This window comes from Acinonyx jubatus, chromosome A1 (genome assembly GCF_027475565.1).
Source record: "Acinonyx jubatus isolate Ajub_Pintada_27869175 chromosome A1, VMU_Ajub_asm_v1.0, whole genome shotgun sequence".
Lineage (NCBI taxonomy): Eukaryota > Metazoa > Chordata > Mammalia > Carnivora > Felidae > Acinonyx > Acinonyx jubatus.
The window spans coordinates 137,551,012-137,568,996 of NC_069380.1; the positions used below are offsets into that span (position 1 = coordinate 137,551,012).

General features: G+C 36.1%; 1 protein-coding gene across 10 annotated transcripts in view; it reads right to left on the reverse strand.

The window, feature by feature from the left end:
• The window catches only part of FAM169A (family with sequence similarity 169 member A), a 209,080-nt gene that overhangs the window by 13,287 nt on the left and 177,808 nt on the right, over positions 1–17,985 (reverse strand). For 9 of the 10 annotated variants that reach the window (XM_053223942.1, XM_053223957.1, XM_027040034.2 and 6 more), the window contains 4 exons: positions 16,178–16,357; positions 4,410–4,538; positions 3,749–3,861; positions 670–709 (listed from right to left, as the gene is read on the reverse strand). In XM_053223942.1, coding sequence (XP_053079917.1) covers positions 670–709; positions 3,749–3,861; positions 4,410–4,538; positions 16,178–16,357 — 462 coding nt within the window. The remainder of the gene's footprint in view (positions 1–669; positions 710–3,748; positions 3,862–4,409; positions 4,539–16,177; positions 16,358–17,985) is intronic. The other variant, XM_027040050.2, reaches the window with a different exon arrangement.

Sequence of the window (17,985 nt, forward strand, 5' to 3'; positions counted from 1 at the left end):
TCTTTCTCTCCTATCAGGCTAAGAAACAATGCCAATGTCTTTTTCTAAATTATGAAATAACTTTGCGTTATTCATTCCTCACATTTCTATATTGCTCTGGGCTGTGCAATATATTTTGCATTTTCATTTACATTCTCTCCCAATGATCTTGGGAAATAAATAAGGTAGGTATCAGTCTCCCGATTTTACTGGTAAGGAAATGAGGAAAGGGTGGTGTGATAGCTTGCTTTGTTCACACAGCAAGACCAGTGGTAGTGGTGGCATTAGAACTCAGCTCTAAGTTTAACAGATGACCATAGGGGAAGAGAAGGAAAAATAAGATACAAACAGAAAGGGAGGCAAACCATAAGTGACTCTTAAATACAGAGAACAAACTAAGGGTTAATGGGGGGATTGGAGGAGAGGGGGAAATGGGTGAAAGGCATTGAGGAGGGCACTTGTTAGGATGATCACTGGATATTGTATGTAAGTGATGAATCATGGGAATCTACTCCTAAAGCCAAGACTACACAGTATGTTGGCTAACTGGACAATAAAAAACAAAACAAAACAAAAAAAAAAACAAACCTCACCTCTAGATCTTAGGTAAGTCTTCATTTACTCTAAGGGACATCCCCTCCCCTTAAATTCTTGTGTCTCACATACTGGTAAATCAGCTGAATTTCTTACCTTCAGAAGTACTTGCAAAGGCATCTTTTAGAGAGTCAATCTAAAACAGAGATACAGATTAAAGGCAAAACTTTTACATCAGTTTTTCTCCCTATGAATCTACTCCACTCCGTGTCAAAAACCTTTTGAAACATTTTTCAAGTAGTACTTTTTATACTATTCATCAATTAAGGATACCTACTTAAGAAATTAAAAGGCTACGTCATAGCCTCAGGTTATGAGGCTGAGCACTTACCAAGCCACCTAGTATGTTCCAATGCGACACACAGGGGTTTCTTAGTGTTCTGTCCTCAACTACGTATGTAGTTTACATACATAAAATACGTATGTCCAACCAACTTCAGAATTAACCTGTCCCAAATTGAACTCTTACCTTTTCCCAACATTATTCTCTATCTTGGTTAATGGCAATAATAATTCAGTCAGCCATTCTAGCCAAAAACCTGAGGGGGTAATGACTTCCTAACCCTCATTCAGCGAACCACAAAGCCTGTCAATTCTGACTCTAACGAATCTCTCAAAACTGTCCCCTCCTTTGTATTACCAAAGCTTTAGTTCATGCCTTTATCATCTTGAATGAGAACTAGTCCAATAGCCTCATCTCTGGTATCCCTCATTCTAACCACATGCTCTGTAACTCCCTCCAATCTAATGAAAGAAAAGCTTCCAAATCATAAATTGTGCCCACTCTCTTTAAAAACAAAAACAACCAAAAAACATTTAATGGTTTATCACTGCCTAGAATACAAACTCTCAACCTCTTCGAAACCAAATGCCTCTTACATACCAAATAGGCCATTTTCTTTCACGCCTCTCCTTTTTACATGCTCGCCTTTACAAAGCTCTAACCTTTGGCACAAAACTCCCACCTACCCTTTCCAAGTCAGCTTGGTTGCTACTTTACCTATTCCACTCCTTGGGCAGAATCAGTCATACTCTGCTATGTACCTTCAATCATTTGCTATATGCTCTATTAAGGCAATTGTAATCCTGTAGTTTATTTCCTTATTTAACAGTTTCCAATAACGGACCATCTACTTCCTCCCATGCTTGTAAGAACCATATTTTTGTACATCCGGTGCTTGCCACAGCATCTACTTTATTAGACCAACTACTGTTCATTTTTTATCACACACTTGCTGAAACCCTACAACAACGTAGGCACAGAGACTTTAAGGCCTATTGATAGGACACAAACAAGGGTAAACTGTGACAGATGACTAGACAAAAATCCAGTCTTCAAGAAACCTGCAGTTCAACTAGACAAGGTAAAGACACAAATAAAGATCAATAAATAAAAGATACAAAAAGTGTAAGAGAAATACATGTAATGTTTTATGTCCCAAAATAGGAAAAACCAAGTAGAAATACCATCACCACCTAAAGAATAAATCATGTATTGATCACTTCACAGTGTATATCAAAACACCAAGTGTACAACTTGTCAAAATGTGGACAATTTTTGTCAATTATACCTCCATAAAGCTAAAAAAATGTAGATCAAATAAACAAACAAGACCACTTTCCCATGGGGTTACTAATAAAAAGAGAGATTAAAAATAGTTTAATGTGAGAAATATTTTCCTTGAACTAATTAAAATCTTAATGTAATCTGAGTAAGAATTTCTAAAACCAAAGAAAATCCCATTTATGCTGCCAACCTTATGATATGGTTTAATATATATTCTCATTTACACAACCCATTTATAAGTATTTGGCTTATTATTAAAGTAAATCATTGTATAGGAAGAGACTTTTTTCTACATTCACTGACTGGTTTTATGTCTGAAAAACAGACATAAAATGTATACATACATTTATAAGTATTTGGCTTATTATTAAAATAAACCATTGTATAGGAAGAGATTTTTTCTACATTCACTGACTGGTTTTATGTCTGAAAAACAGTACATAAATCTGAGTATATCTGAGAAATCTGGACCACAATATAATCGAACCCAGGCTTACCATGAAGTTTGAAGTTCCAAATGTAGAAAAAATTAAAACTCCTTATATGTAATTATATTATTTATGTTATCTTTAAAAATGTTTCAGGGCACCTAGGTGGCTTAGTCAGTTAAGCATCCAACTCCTGATCTCGGCTCAGGTTGTGGTCTCATGGTTTGTGAGACTGAGCCCCACCCTGACCACACGAAACGTGTTTGGGATTCTCTCTCTCTCTGTCCCTCCCCGCTTGAGCACACGCTCTCCCTCTATCTCAAAATAAGTATATAAACAACAAAAAATGTTTCAAAAATGTTCAGTCAACACTCATGCTAATTAAGGCAGGAATACGGGGCACAAATAATTCCCCAAAGCACTTGTCCCTAAAAGGTTACCTAGTATTTGCAAAGTGCACTACATTCCACAAAGACGTAGCATATATAGCCTCAAACTTCCCACAATAACTTCACAACCTTTAACCTACAACTAATATCACTTCTAAAAATTCATCCATGCCTCAAACTTCCCAAAGTAACTTCATAACCTTTGACCTACAACTAGTATCACTTCTAAAAATTTATCCCTGCAAGGAAAGCATTACATAGGCAAAAAGATACATGTATAAATGTGTTCACTGCTGGGCCACTTATGTATGTAAAAAACTTAAGTATATAATACGTTAAAGAAATAAACAATAATATTTCCATATACTAGAATAGTATGCTGCTACTGAACAATCATGTTTTAAACAGTAATGCCATGGGAAATACTTGCAATACCATGTTAATGGAGAAAAACAGAAGCAGCACAACAGAAAACAAAAATGTACACAAATACATGTTTTGTAATATATATGAAATACAAATACAAAAGTGTTCACAGTTGCTGTATCTAGGGTAGTGGAATTACAAATTTTTATTTTACTTTGTATTATTGTGTGTGTATTCCAAATTATTCTTCAAGGAAAATTAAGTCCTTAGTAACCAATTAACAGGAAATACCAAAAAAACAAGCACAGTAAAAATTACGTAAGTTTGGTGAATGAACTGTAACATTTACAAAATCAAATATTAGCTGCATCTAGTTTAAAGAAACAGAAAAATCATTTCCTACAATAAACATACAGTGTACCTACAGTTAGCTGCATCTCACTAGACTGATTGTCTTCAGTTTCTGCTTCATATTCTGGAACAGATGCAAGACCATATTCTCCAGACATGGGTCTTTTGGCTTCATTTTGAGAAACTGCTGTGTATAGAAGAATTTTAAAAATTGTAACCTAATCAGTATTTGGTTTTAACTGTAGCAATGTTTGTACTGATTTTCACAAAAGCCCTGAAGAGCATCCTGAACAGAGGGTGTTGAAAATCTAGGTGTGGAACATCTCCTTCATCAGTAACTTACAATGAAACCTTGAAATCACAAAAAGTATTAGTTACCTGTATTTAGTGACTATGAGGAAAGTGACTATGAGGAAAGTGACTATTAGGAGGACTATGAGATTGGGAATTACCCTTTGATCCCTTGATGCCTATTCTATGCTGATATCTGGGTTTACTTCTTACCTACCAATACCTGCCAGAATGTTAGATTCTTATGGGCTATTATTCTAGGTCCTCTTATTATTAGTAACCCAAATGTTATGTATTAACAAAAATTCAAACTTTAGAAAAGAGGGTCTGTTACTAGAGAGGTCGCATTACAATATACCATAACTCTGGACTGTAAGACACAACCATCAATAGGCACTTTTTTAAGCTGGACAGGTGTTCAAACTGAAAACCTGTAGTTCTTACCAGTAATTTTAAGCGTTTCTCTCTGTAATGCTCTGGTGACTGGTATTCGCTGGTACCAGTGTCCAACACCTTCAACTTCCCAGAGGAGTTCATGATCTCCTGGATACTTTTCAAAGTACTGCTTGCAAGCTGAAAAATACATTTAGAATTTTCTAGAAATCCCTGATATCAATTGTTTTGGAAAAAGAAAGAAGAGAAAGCTGCTACAATCACTTAAAAATGCTAAGGCAACTCAAGAAAATCACACAGCAGTCTCATTTACGAAAACTTTAACATGATCAAAAAATAAAAATCCTGATAAAAGCTATGTTTCTAAAAAAAAAAAAAAAAAAGATGCGTTTCTAGTAAGAAGTTGCTACAGCCAAGGTCAAAGAGGTTTTTGCCTGCTTTCTCCAATAGTATTTTGATGGCTTCCTGTCTTACATTTAGGTCTTTCATTCATTTTGAGTTTATTTTTGTGTATGCTGTGAGAGAGTGGTTCAAGTTCATTCTGCTGTATGTCGCTGTCCAGTTTTCCCAACTGGGAAAGTTGCTAAAGAAACTCTTGCCAGAGAAACTCTTTTTTCCCATTGGATATTCCTTTCTGCTTCATCAAAGATTAGTTGGTCATAGGTTTGTGAGTCCATTTCTGGGTTCTCGATTCTGCTCCATTGATCTGTGTGCCTGTTTTTGTGGCAGTACCATACTGTCTTGATGACGGCAGCTTTGTAATACATCTTGAAGCCCAGAATTACGATGCCTCCAGCTTTGGTTTTGTTTTTCAACATTACTTTGGCTGTTTGAGTCTTTTCTGGTTTTAGAATGGTTTGTTCTAGCTCTGTGAAGAATGCTGGCGTTATTTTGATAGGAATTGCATTGAATGTGTTGATTGCTTTGGGTAGTATAGACACCTTAACAATATTTGTTCTTCCAAATCCATGAGTATGGAATGTTTTTCCATTTCTTTGGGTCTTCTATTTCTTTCATGAGCTTTCTATAGTTTTCAGCATAAAGATCTTGTACCTCTTTGGTTAGGTTCATTCCTAGGTATCTCATGGTTTTTCGTGCAATTGTAACTGGGATGGATTCCTTGATTTCTCTTTCTGCTGCTTTCATTATTGGTGTATAGAAATGCAACCAATTTCTGTACAATGATTTTATATCCTGCAACTTTGCTGAATTCATGTATCAGTTCTAGCAGTCTTTTGATGGGGTCTTTCATGTTCTCCATATAGAGTATCATGTCATCTAGAAAAGTGAAAGTTTTGACTTCTTCCTTGCTGATCTGGATGCCTTTTATTTCTTTTTGTTTTCTGATTGCTAAGGCTAGGATTTCCAACACTATGCTGAAAAACAATGGTGAGGGTGGACATCCCTGTCGTGTTCCTGGCCTTAGAGGGAAAGTTCTCAATTTTTCCCTATTGAGGATATTAGCTGTGGGTCTTTTGTCTATGGCCTTTATGATCTCGAGGTATGTTCCTTCTGTCCCTACTTTGATGGCTTTTATCAAAAAAGGATGCTATAATTTGTCAAATGCTTTTTCTGAATCTATGGAGAGGATCATCTGGTACTTATCAGTTTTTTTCGTTAATGTGATATATCACATTGGTTGATGTGCAGATATTGAACCAGCCCTGCAGCCCAAGAATAAATTCCACTGGCTTGTGGTGAATTATTCTTTTAATGTATTGTTGAATTTGATTTGCTAGTATCTTGTTGAGAATTTTTGCATGCATTTTCATCAGGGAAATTGGTCTGTAATTCTCCTTTTTAGTGGGGTCTTTGGTTTTGGAATTAAGAGAATGCTGGCCTCATAGAATGAGTTTGGAAATTTTCCTTTCCATTTCTATTTTTTGGAACAGCTTCAAAACAATAGGTATTAACTCTTCTTTGAATGTTTGGTAGAACTCCCTTGGGAAGCCATCCAGCTCTGGACTCTGGCTTGTTGGGAGAATTTTGATTAATGATTCCACTTCTTTACTACTTATGGGTCTGTTAAAATTTTCTACTTCCTCCTGTTTCAGTTTTGGTAGTTTGTAAGTTTCTAGGAATTTGTTCGTTTCTTCCAGACTGCCCGAATTGTTGGCATATAATTGCTTATAATATTCTCTTATTATTGTATTTATTTCTGCAGTGTTGGTCGTGATCTCTCCTCTTTCATTCGTCCACAGAAACTTCTTACTAGACATGTCTCCAGAAGTAAGGGAGACAAAAGCAAAAATGAACTATTGGGACCTCATCAAGATAAAAAGCTTCTGCACAGCCAAGGAAACAATCAACAGAAATAAAAGGCAGCCTATGGAATGGGAGAAGATATCTGCAAATGGCTTATCAGAATACAAGGCTAGTATCCAAAATCTATAACGAACTTATCAAACTCCTCACCCAAAAAAAACCAAATAATCCAGTGAAGAAATGGGCAAAAGACATCAACAGACACTTCTCCAGAGAAGACATCCAGATGACTAAGAGACACAGGAAAAAATGCTCAACATCATCAGAGAAATACATATCAAAACCACAATGAGCTACCATGTCACACCTGTTAAATGGCTTAATATTAACAACTCAGGAAACAAGAGATGTTGGCGAGGATGTGGCAGAAGGGGAATCCTTTTGCACTGCTGGTGGGAATGCAAAGTGGGGCAGCCACTCTGGAAAACAGCATGGGGGTTCTTCAAAAAATTAAAAATAAAACTACCCTATGACCCAGCAAGTGCACTACTAGGTATTTAGCCAAGGATACAGAAATGCTGATTCAAAGGGGCACATACACCTTTCAAATGCACCCCAATGTTTACAGCAGCACTATCAACAATAGCCAAATGACGGAAAGAGCCCAAATGCCCACTGACTGGTGAATGGATAAAGAAGGTGCGCGCGCGCGCACACACACAGACACACACACACACACACACACACACACACACACACACACACACACACACACACACACACACACACAGAGGAATACTACTCAGCAATGAAAAGAATGAAATCTTGCCATTTACAACAACGCAGATGGAACCAGAGTTTATTATGCTAAGCAAAATAAGTCAGATAAAGATAAATATCACATGCTATCACTCATATGTGGAATTTAAGAGACAAAACAGATGAACATGGGGAAGGGAAGCAAAAATAAGATAAAAACAGAGAGGGAGAGACAAACGATAAGAGACTCTCAAATACAGAGAACTGAGGACTGGTGGAGGGGTGCTGGGAGGGGGGAATGGGCCAAATGGGGGATGGGCATTAAGGAGGGCACTCGTTGGGATGACCCCTGAGTATTATATGTAACGGATGAATCACTAAATTCTACTTCTGAAACCATTGTTACACCGTATGTTAACTAGGATTTAAATAAAATTTAAAAATAAAAATAAAACAGTAGAAATAGAAAAAATGAGAAAACAATGCCTCACCCCCCCCCCCCCAAAATAAGATGCACATCACTTAAGGAAAAAATTACTAAATGTTACTAGAGGGCATAAAATTAAAACAAAAGGATTATTAAACTCAACAGTGTAAAACCACCAATTATTCAGTAAATTCTATGCAATTTAAAACAAATTCCCAACAAGTTTATTTTTTAGGAAAACTTTTCAAGAACTCGATCCCAAATTCAAAATGAAAGAACGAAGGGTTAAGAAAGGATATGGAAGAAAAGGAGGGGGAAAAAATTAAAATACTAGGGGGAAACACCCACCAGGAAAAAACCACACATACTTTAAAAACTTGGCAAATGATAGAGAAGGTATTACATCTCAGGGGGGAACAGATAAACTATCAAAATAGTAATGCTAGAACAAAAATCCATACAGAAGAAAATAAAGCCAGATCTTGACCTCATATCGACACCATTCATATCATTAAATTCTAGATGGATTCTTAGACCTATTAAGAAAAGCAAAATGTTTAAAAGAAGACCTAACAGGAGGGCCCCTGCTGGCTCAGTCAGAAGAGCATGTGACTCTTGATCTTGGGGTCACCAGTTTGAGTCCTACGCTGGGTGCAGAGATTAAATAAAACTTTTAAAAAATACAAAAGAAAAACAAATACAAAAGAAAACATAAGAGAATACCTCTGGGACATTTCAGTGCTAAACAATTTCTCATTAAAGATTAAAAAAAATCACAATCGATAATGAAATATTATGATAAAGTTTAAAACTTTTATCAGCAACAATGCAACAGAACTTTCTACAATAATGGAAACGTCTTGGGGGCGCCTGGGTGGCTCAGCTGGTTGAGTGTTTGACTTGGGCTCAGATCATGATCTCGCGGTTTGTGAGCTCGAGCCCTGCATCCATCGAGCTCTGTACTGACAGCTCAAAGCCTGGAGCCTGCTTTGGATTCTGTGTCTCCCTCTCTCTCTGCCCCTCCCCGACTTGTACTCTGTCTCTCTCAAAAATAAATAAAAATAAATAAACATTAAAAATGTTTTTAAAAAGTAATAATGAAAACGTCTTATGTCATCACAGTGAATACAGTAGCCACTACTAGTCCCATGAGGCTACTGAGAAACTGAATGTATAATCCCATTTAACTTTAACTAAACTGAAACTATATTTAATTTATATTAGTGACTGTTTTACTGGACATCATAGTTTTATATTAAAAACATACCATAGAGACAAAGATTAGGAGATCTTCAGAATAAAACAAAGGGTTAGTATTCTCAGCATATTTTAAATAAATCCTAAAATCGAATTAGAAAGATAAAATGATCCCAGAGAGAAATTGGTAGAGGCTATGAAAAGGTTATTCACACATAATGCAAACTGAAAGATCACTTAACAAAAGAAGGTAACCTCACTAGCTGCCAAGGAAATGCAAGATGAAACGGTAAGACATCGTCTTCACACCCATCAGATAATAACAAGCATCCAAAGAATAAGGAAAATGGAAACTCCCACACTCTGCTGGTGTGAGAACAATTTTGCAATAGTTAGTAAAGTTGGAAAGATGTGTTTTATGCTCCAATTCTACTTCTGGATATGCACCCTAAAGACTCACACATACGCGCAAGAAGTCATTTATAATATTCACTACAGGACTGTTTTCAAACAGGGGTGGGAGGTACAACCTAAGTGCCCATCACTAAGGGATACATGAATAAAATAGTATGTATACAGTAAAATACTATGCAGCAACTACAACAAACTACAGCTATATGGATCAACATTGATAAATGTATAAAAAAGATCAGTAAAAAAGCAAGTGAGTATAGGTGCAAAATGATATCATTTATATGAAGTTTTAAAAACATACTGGAGGGGCGCCTGGGCGGCGCAGTCGGTTAAGCGTCCGACTTCAGCCAGGTCACGATCTCGCGGGGTCCGTGAGTTCAAGCCCCGCATCAGGCTCTGGGCTGATGGCTCAGAGCCTGGAGCCTGTTTCCGATTCTGTGTCTCCCTCTCTCTCTGCCCCTCCCCCGTTCATGCTCTGTCTCTCTCTGTCCCAAAAATAAATAAACGTTGAAAAAAAAATTTTTTTTTTTAAATATATATATAAAAAATAAAAACATACTGGAGCACCTGGGTGGCTCAGTCAGTTAAGCACCCGATTTCGGTTCAGGTCATTATATCACAGTTCGTGAGTTTGAGCCCCACTTTGGGCTCTGTGCTGACAGCTCGGAGCCTGGAGCCTGGAGCCTGCTTCGGATTCTGTGTCTCCCTCTCTCTCTGCCCCTCGCCCGCTTGTACTCTGTCTCTCTCTCTCTCTCTCAAGAATAAATAAACTCAAAAAAAAAAACCGATTAAACAAAATGATACAGCCTCTGTGGGAAACAATTTGGCAAATCCTCAAAAAGTTAAACACAGAATTACCATATAACCCAACAATTCCACTCTCAGCTACATACCCAAAGAATAGAAAGCAGGGACTCAAACACATATCTATCTGTACACCAATGTGTATGGACAGCATTATTCATAGCAGCCAAAAGGTAAAACAATCCAAGTGTCATCAAAAGACGAATGGATGAATAAATGAAATGTGACATATTCACACAATAAAAATATACTCTGCCATATAAAAGGAATGAAATTTTGATATATGCTACAAGGATGGCCCTTAAACACTACGCTAAGGGAAATAACACAGACACAGAACATATACCGTATGATTCCACTTCTATGCAGTAACTAGAATAGGCAAATTCAGACAGAGAGTGTGACTCATGCCACTGAATTGTATATACACAAATAGTTCAAATGACAAATATTATGTTATATATATTTTAGCCCCAAAAAACTTAAAATTTTTTTAAATAAAAAAGCAAGGGGCTCCTAGGTGGCTCAGTTGGTTATGCATTGAAATTCAGCTCAGGTCAGCATCCCACAGTTCGTGAGTTCAAGCCTTGCTTCGGATGAGCCCTGCTTCTCTCTCTCTCTCCCCCTTCTCTGCCCCTTGTGGGATTCCCTCTCCTTCCCTCCCTCTCTACCCCTCACTCCCTTGAGCGCGCTGTCTCTCAAAAATAAAAAAATAAATAGGGGCACCTGGGTGGCTCATTCGGTTAAGGGTCTGACTTCAGCTCAGGTCATGATCTCACGGTTTTTGAGTTTCAGCCCGTGTCAGGCTCTGTGCTGACAGCTCAGAGCCTGGAGCCTGCTTAGGATTCTGAGTCTTCCTCTGTCTCTCTCTCTGCTGCTCCTCCCATCTTGCTCACTCTCACGTGCTCTCTCTCCCTCAAAAATAAATAACACATTAAAAAAAAAAGAATTTCAGCTGCATATATTTTTTAAATAAATAAAATAAAATAAAATAGCAAACTAAATGATGCCTTATGGTGTTTATGGTCACAGATCTAAGTATGAAACTTAGAACAGGAAGGATATACACCAACTTCAGGAACACTATTATCACTGGGGAGAAAAGGAGAAGGGGGAATGGGATTACGGAGGGGTCCAAAGAGACCATCAACTGTATCTACAAGATTTTATTTAGTTCTCCCTACAAGTTAATAAAAACAACAAGGCAAAACCTTAACAACTGTTAATCTGGATAATGGATACATTGACACTAGGATACTATTGTCTCATTTTTTTTTCCTGTATATTTCAAAATGTTTCTCACATTTTCTGGTTTCAGTTTCTTCTATACCTATGAGAAAGAAGAGGCCAGAGAAAACAAGCACAAGAGGCCACAGTGATCATCTGTCTGAATTTAAATGACTAAAATAGTAGAGAATGCCTTACACAGTAAGTATGAGGTCCAAAAGGAGTACTTTACAAAGGGTGACTAGACTTGAAGGTCCCAGTTCAGATTTGTCTGGCCAGAGTCAGAAAGAGAACTCTCACACGAATGTCATTCAGCTAAATAATACAGAAGGTATGTGCCCACAACAAAGAACATCTATCAACTAAGCAGCATTAGCTATTCCTTAACAAGTTTTGAAGATTTCTTCCTCTTACTGACATTCTATATGCAGCACTAATTCATTCAGCCTTGCAATAACATTCTTTTAAAGCATAAGCTTTATAATATGGACCCTACAATTCTCCACAGATATTCCCCAATGCTAAATGTCTCCCAACTATTTTAACCTTCTTTGCCTCACAGAATCTTTTCACAGCCATTTATTCAGCACATTCATTCCATGCAAAGAACTAGACCGAGTGGTGTTACAAAAGACATATCCATGGAATTTATGCACAACGAACTCAGCACCTAAACTGTTGTTAAAATAAAGACTCAGAAGAAATAGAAGATAAGGTACTTAGAAGGTACTTAAGAAGTATAAGAACACTACATGTAAAGCATCACAAGACTTAGAGGAAGAAAGATACATTTTTGTTGGGCAGCGATCAGGCAAGGTTTTCAGCCTGGGCCCTAACAAAGAGGCAGATTCTAGAAAACTCAAGATAATTAACTCTAGAGTTATTATGAATTTACTGATGCGGATGGGTACAAAATTAATACAAATCATATCTTTCATATTTATAACGACTAGTGAGAAGAAATAATGTAAGAAAACACAACATCTATAATAGCAACAAAAAAGATAAAATTCCTAAACATATACATTTTTTTCCTATGTTAGTTCTAAGAACTGTATGGAGAATATATACATGCTAACTGGTTTGAACAAAATCCTACAGTTGTACATATTACACAATAATAATATGTTGGACAGAAGAAAAACAACAGTCAATTCTCCATAAGCTAACATGTAAAGGTTTTGTTTTGTTTTGACATTTTTAAAAATTCTAATTCCAGGGTAGTGAACATACAGTGTTAAGTCAGTTTCGGGTGTACGACAGTTGAATGTATAGATTCACTTGGGCTGCTTATCCATAGTTTGGCTACTGTAAATAATGCTGCAATAAACACAGGGGTGCATATATTGCTTCCAATTAGTGTTTTAATAGCCTCTGGGTAAATACCCAGTAGTGTGATTACTAGATCATAAGGTAGTTCTATTTTTAATTTTTTGAATAACTCCATTCTGTTTCCACAGTTTGCATCAGTTTGCATTCCCACCAACAGTGCAAGAGAGTTCCCCTTTCTCCACATCCTTGCCAAAATTGGTTGTTTGTGGATTTTAGCCACTCTGACAGGTATGAGGTGGTACCTCACTGCGGTTTTGATTTGCATTTCCTTAATGATGACTGATGTTGATCATCTTTTTATGTGTCTGTTGTCCATCTGGACATCTTCTTTGGAGAAATGTCGGTTCATGTCTTCTGCCCACTGTAAATTGGATCATTTGTTTTTTCCGTGTTGAGTTGTATCAGTTCTTTATATATTTTATATACTACAACCCTTCACCAAATATGTCATTTGGAAATATCTTCTCCCATTCTGCAGGCTGTCTTTTCATTCTCCTGTGTTATTTCCTTTGCTGTGCTGTGCAGCAACTTTTCATTTTGATGTAGCCCCAGAAGTTTATTTTTGCTTTTGTTTCCCCTGCCTCAGGAGACCTATCTTGAAGGATGTTGCTAAGATTGATGTCTGAGAAATTATTGCCTGTGTCCTTTTCTGGGATATTTATGGTTTCAGTTCTCACATTTAGGTCCTTGATCCATTTTGGGAGTATGGTGTATAAAGGGTCCAGTTCCATTCTTTTGCATGATGCTGTCCAGTTTTCCTAACACCACTTGTTGAAGAGAGTTTTTTCCCCACTGCACATTCTTGCCTCCTTTGTCAAAGATTAACTGACCATATAATTATGTGTTTATTTCTGGGCTTTCCATTCTGTTCTATTTGATCTACAGGTCTGTTTTTGTGCCAGTACCATGCTGTATTGGTTACTACAGCTTTATAGTATATTTTGATATCTGGGACTGTGATACCTCCAGCTTTACTTTTCCTTTTTAAGGTTGCTGTGACTATCGGACGACTTTCATGGTTCCATACAAATTTTACAATTGCCTGTTTTAGTCATGTGAAAAATGCTATTGGTATTTTGACAAGGATTGCATTTAAATCTGTAGATTGCTTTAGGTAGTATGGACATTTTAACAATATTTCTTCTTCCTGTCCATGAGCATGGAATGTCTTTCCATTTCTTTGTGTTGTCTTCAATTTCTTTCATCAGTGTTTTATAGTTTTCAGAGTGCAGATATTGCACCTCTTTGGTTAGGTTTATTCCTAGGTATTTTATTATTTTTGGTGCCATTGTAAATGGGATTATTTTCTTAATTTCTCTTTCTGCTGCTTCCTTATTAGTGTATAGAATTGCAACAGACTTCTGCAAACTGATTTTGTATCCTGAAACTTTACTGAATTCATTTATAGTTCTAATAGTTTTGGTGTTTGTTTTTGTTTTTTTTTTTTTTAAGATTTTACTTTTAAGTAATCTCTACACCCATCATGAGGCCCAAACTTACAACCCCTAAGATCAAAAGTCACAGGCTCCATTGACTGAGCAGGCAGGCACCCCTATCAAATCTAACAGCTTTTTGGGGAGTCTTTAGGGGCTAATCTGTAAATATAAAAGTAATCCCAATAACATCCCAACAGAATTTTGTTTTTCATCTAGTAAACAGATTCTCAAGTCCACACAGGGAAACAAATAAGCAAGGTCAGACATATTAAATGGGGGAGACTAGTCTTTTTAGATGTTCAAAAGCTAAAATAAATACAACAGTGAGGTAATGGAACTTAAAAGATAACAGAAATGAATACGCAAATAAGAAATCTACACAAATATATACACACACAAAAATTTAACGTATGCTATACATGAAAACTTAGTGAACTTTTTGTTAAAGGGACAGGTAATAAATATTTTAAGCTTACAGGCAATATAGGCACTGTCATATTGTCAATATGGGCACTAACCAATTCTGATGTTTTAGTGCAAAAGAAGCCGAAGACATTATGTAAATGAAGGAACATGGCTGTGTTCCAATAAAACTTTATTTCTAAAGACAATTAGCAGGTCAATGGACCATTGTCTGCTAACCTGATACAGACATAAATGCCAAACACTGCAAAAAAAATAAATTATTCAATAAATGAGACTAGAGCAACCACATACCTGTCACGTAAAATAAAGTTGGATCTATACCTCACACGGTACCCAGGATAAATTCCAAATGAATAAAAGATAGAGGAGACTTTATTTAATCCATGTCTTTAGGAATGGGTACATGCTATAGTATTGTCAATCAGCTCCTCATAGTTAGCTAATCATCTACTCTAGCTTGCCCATCCATACTTGGCACTCATTACCTATATGCAGAATGAAAATTATCTTTCTAAAGCTTACAATGTCAAACACTATAATATTTCCTATATCATTAAAAATATTCATGGAAACAAGTGAAGATCATCAAAAATATTGGGCACGGAGCATCATCAAGGAACTACTAATTACATTGAAAGAGAAAACCAAATGGAAATCCAAGTTCTTCAAATTTAATAAGCATGCTATAAGATAGACAGGAAGACCAAGAAATAGAAAATGGAAATGCCACTTAGTCTAAAATTTTCTATTTTCAATGTACTCCTTTATTTTCACATTTCAAAGAGTCTTATTCACAAAATTATACAAATGACATCAACAAAATATTAGGCAATTTCTGCCTAAAGTGAAGGATAACTAAAGCTCCCTAAGACTTTTTGCAAAAATAGACATGCACCTATAATTCATTTGGTATTCAATTTATCATAATCAAGGCATTATTCATAACGACGAAGAAGTGGAAACAACCCAAAAGCCAATCAACGGATGATGGATAAACAAAATGTGGCATATCCATAAAATGGACTATTATTCATCCATAAAAACAAATTAACCACTGACTCATGCTACGCCATGGATGAACCTTAAAAAATTTTAAGCACAATAAAAGAAGCCAGACACAAAGGGCTTATAATATAATCATATCCCATGATTACATTTGTATGAAATGTCCAGAATAGGTAAATCCATAGAGAACGAAAATGGATTAGTGGTTGGTAGGGATGAAGGAATGGAGGAATGAAGAGTGACCACTAAATGGTGCAGGGGTTTTTTTTTTGGAATAATGAGAATGTTCTGGAATTAAGTAGTGGTTATGGTTGTACAGCTATGACTATAATAAAAGCCACTGAATTGTACATTTTAGGAGGATGAATTTTATGGTATGTGAATTATATTTCAACTTTTTAAAAAAGCTCCCACACTTCCAAAAAGCCGTTACATGAAATAAGGACATATTTGTAAAATGAAGCCCTACAGAGCCAAAGAATCCAAATTTATTTAATACTTACTCATATATGCACATTTACAATATTCTGCAGAAACAACTCAGAAGTGACACTGAGACAAGTTTAACATTTTTTAACTTTATTTACCTGTGTACATTAGAGAGGAGAGTGGATACCGCAAGCCAAGTGCATCTTCTGTAAAGGAATCAACAAAGTCCTCCAGCATTTGAAGCCCAAAATCTTTGCCTCGATACTTCTTTCTTACAAACATTGTATCAAGGACTGGCAGTTGGTAGCTTTGGGTAAGAAATGAGGCACATACACTTCCTGTAGTCATAAAACAGAAACCCAACAATTTTTCACATTAAAAGGCCAAATATGTACATACATTTAAAGAAGATGAGTCAACAGTCTTTCTAGAAATGGTTAGTTTTTTACTACATCAAGAAGAATGTTAAATAAATGGATCAATTTCATAATATAAAATCCTTTCCAGCTGCCATTACACATCAAAAAGTATGTATGTGATAATGAGAAGAGCTATGTATTTTGTTTGCCAACAGTATCACCTAACACAAGTAACTATTCTTTCTCATTTTATGAGCTACATACTAGAATATGCATCTCTGTAGACTTGCACAACTTTAAAACTCATCAATTGGGGCACCTGGGTGGCTCAGTCGGTTAAGCAGCCGACTTCGGCTCGGGTCATGATCTCACGGTTTGTGAGTTCGAGCCCCGCGTTGGGCTCTGTGCTGACAGCTCGGAGCCTGGAGCCTGCTTCGGATTCTGTGTCTCCCTCTCTCTGGCCCTTCCCCGTTCATGCTCTGTCTCTCTCTCTCTCTCTCTCTCTCTCTCAAAAATAAATAAACATTCAAAAAAATTACAAAAAAGAAACTCATCAATTACTACATTTTAGAACTGAAAGAGTATCTGATGGCTGCATATGCTATAATACACAAAGTATCTCATTCCAGCTATGGTCCCTGAACATCCATCTTATCCCTTTTTCTCTAGTGAGTACAGTCTCATTTTTGTCTACTTCATGATGGCAAAGAAGCAAATTAGTTCTCCAGATTTTTAAAGACTATAGATTAGGACTAAATGGAAACATTGGTCTTAGAAATGGCTTTGTTAGCAATCTTTTTGCTGGGAGTCTATTTTTTAAAATACCCTATATGTTTAAGGTTAAACAGGATAAATAATTTATAGTAACTAAATATGCCTCTTATTACACAGGTATACTGGTTTGTCTTTTAAGAACCCTGATTTGTGTTCTGACCCTCTAATTAGATGTGTTAGCACCTTAACACATTTTAAGACAGTACATAAGTTGTGGGCATCACTGTAGGGTATCCCACACTTATCTCTATTAATTTTAGAATTAGTTCATATTTATCAGTCAATATTCTACTCTTTTTGTGCCATAAATAAAATAACTTACTGTTCTCAGATTATTCATATTATTTGAGATAAATTCCAATAATGAAGTTCAAGGAGGAAACAAAATTTCAGGTAACAAACAACTTACAAATTGACTTTCACCAATCATATCATTTGATGAACTGGTCAATATAACAAGATTTTTTTATTAGTTGAACCAAATAATTTGAATTACTTATGATTAAATTGGAGAATTTCAGTAACAGTCTCCAAGACTATCAACTAATTTAAGTTTACAATAGGAAATTCACATTACTTGGATCTTAACTGCCAACATATGGTTAGGGTATATCTATGGGTTAAAAGGTCTTAAATAATGACTATAGTTAACAATACTGTGTACTTGAAATTTGCTAAGAAGAAATTACATGTTATCACTATACAAAAAAAGAGAAAACGGTAACTATGTGCAGCAATATATGTTAATTAGCTTGATTTTGGTGACTCACAATGTATACATATATCATCAAGTCGTACACCTTAAGTATGTACCACTTTTAATTGTCAATTTT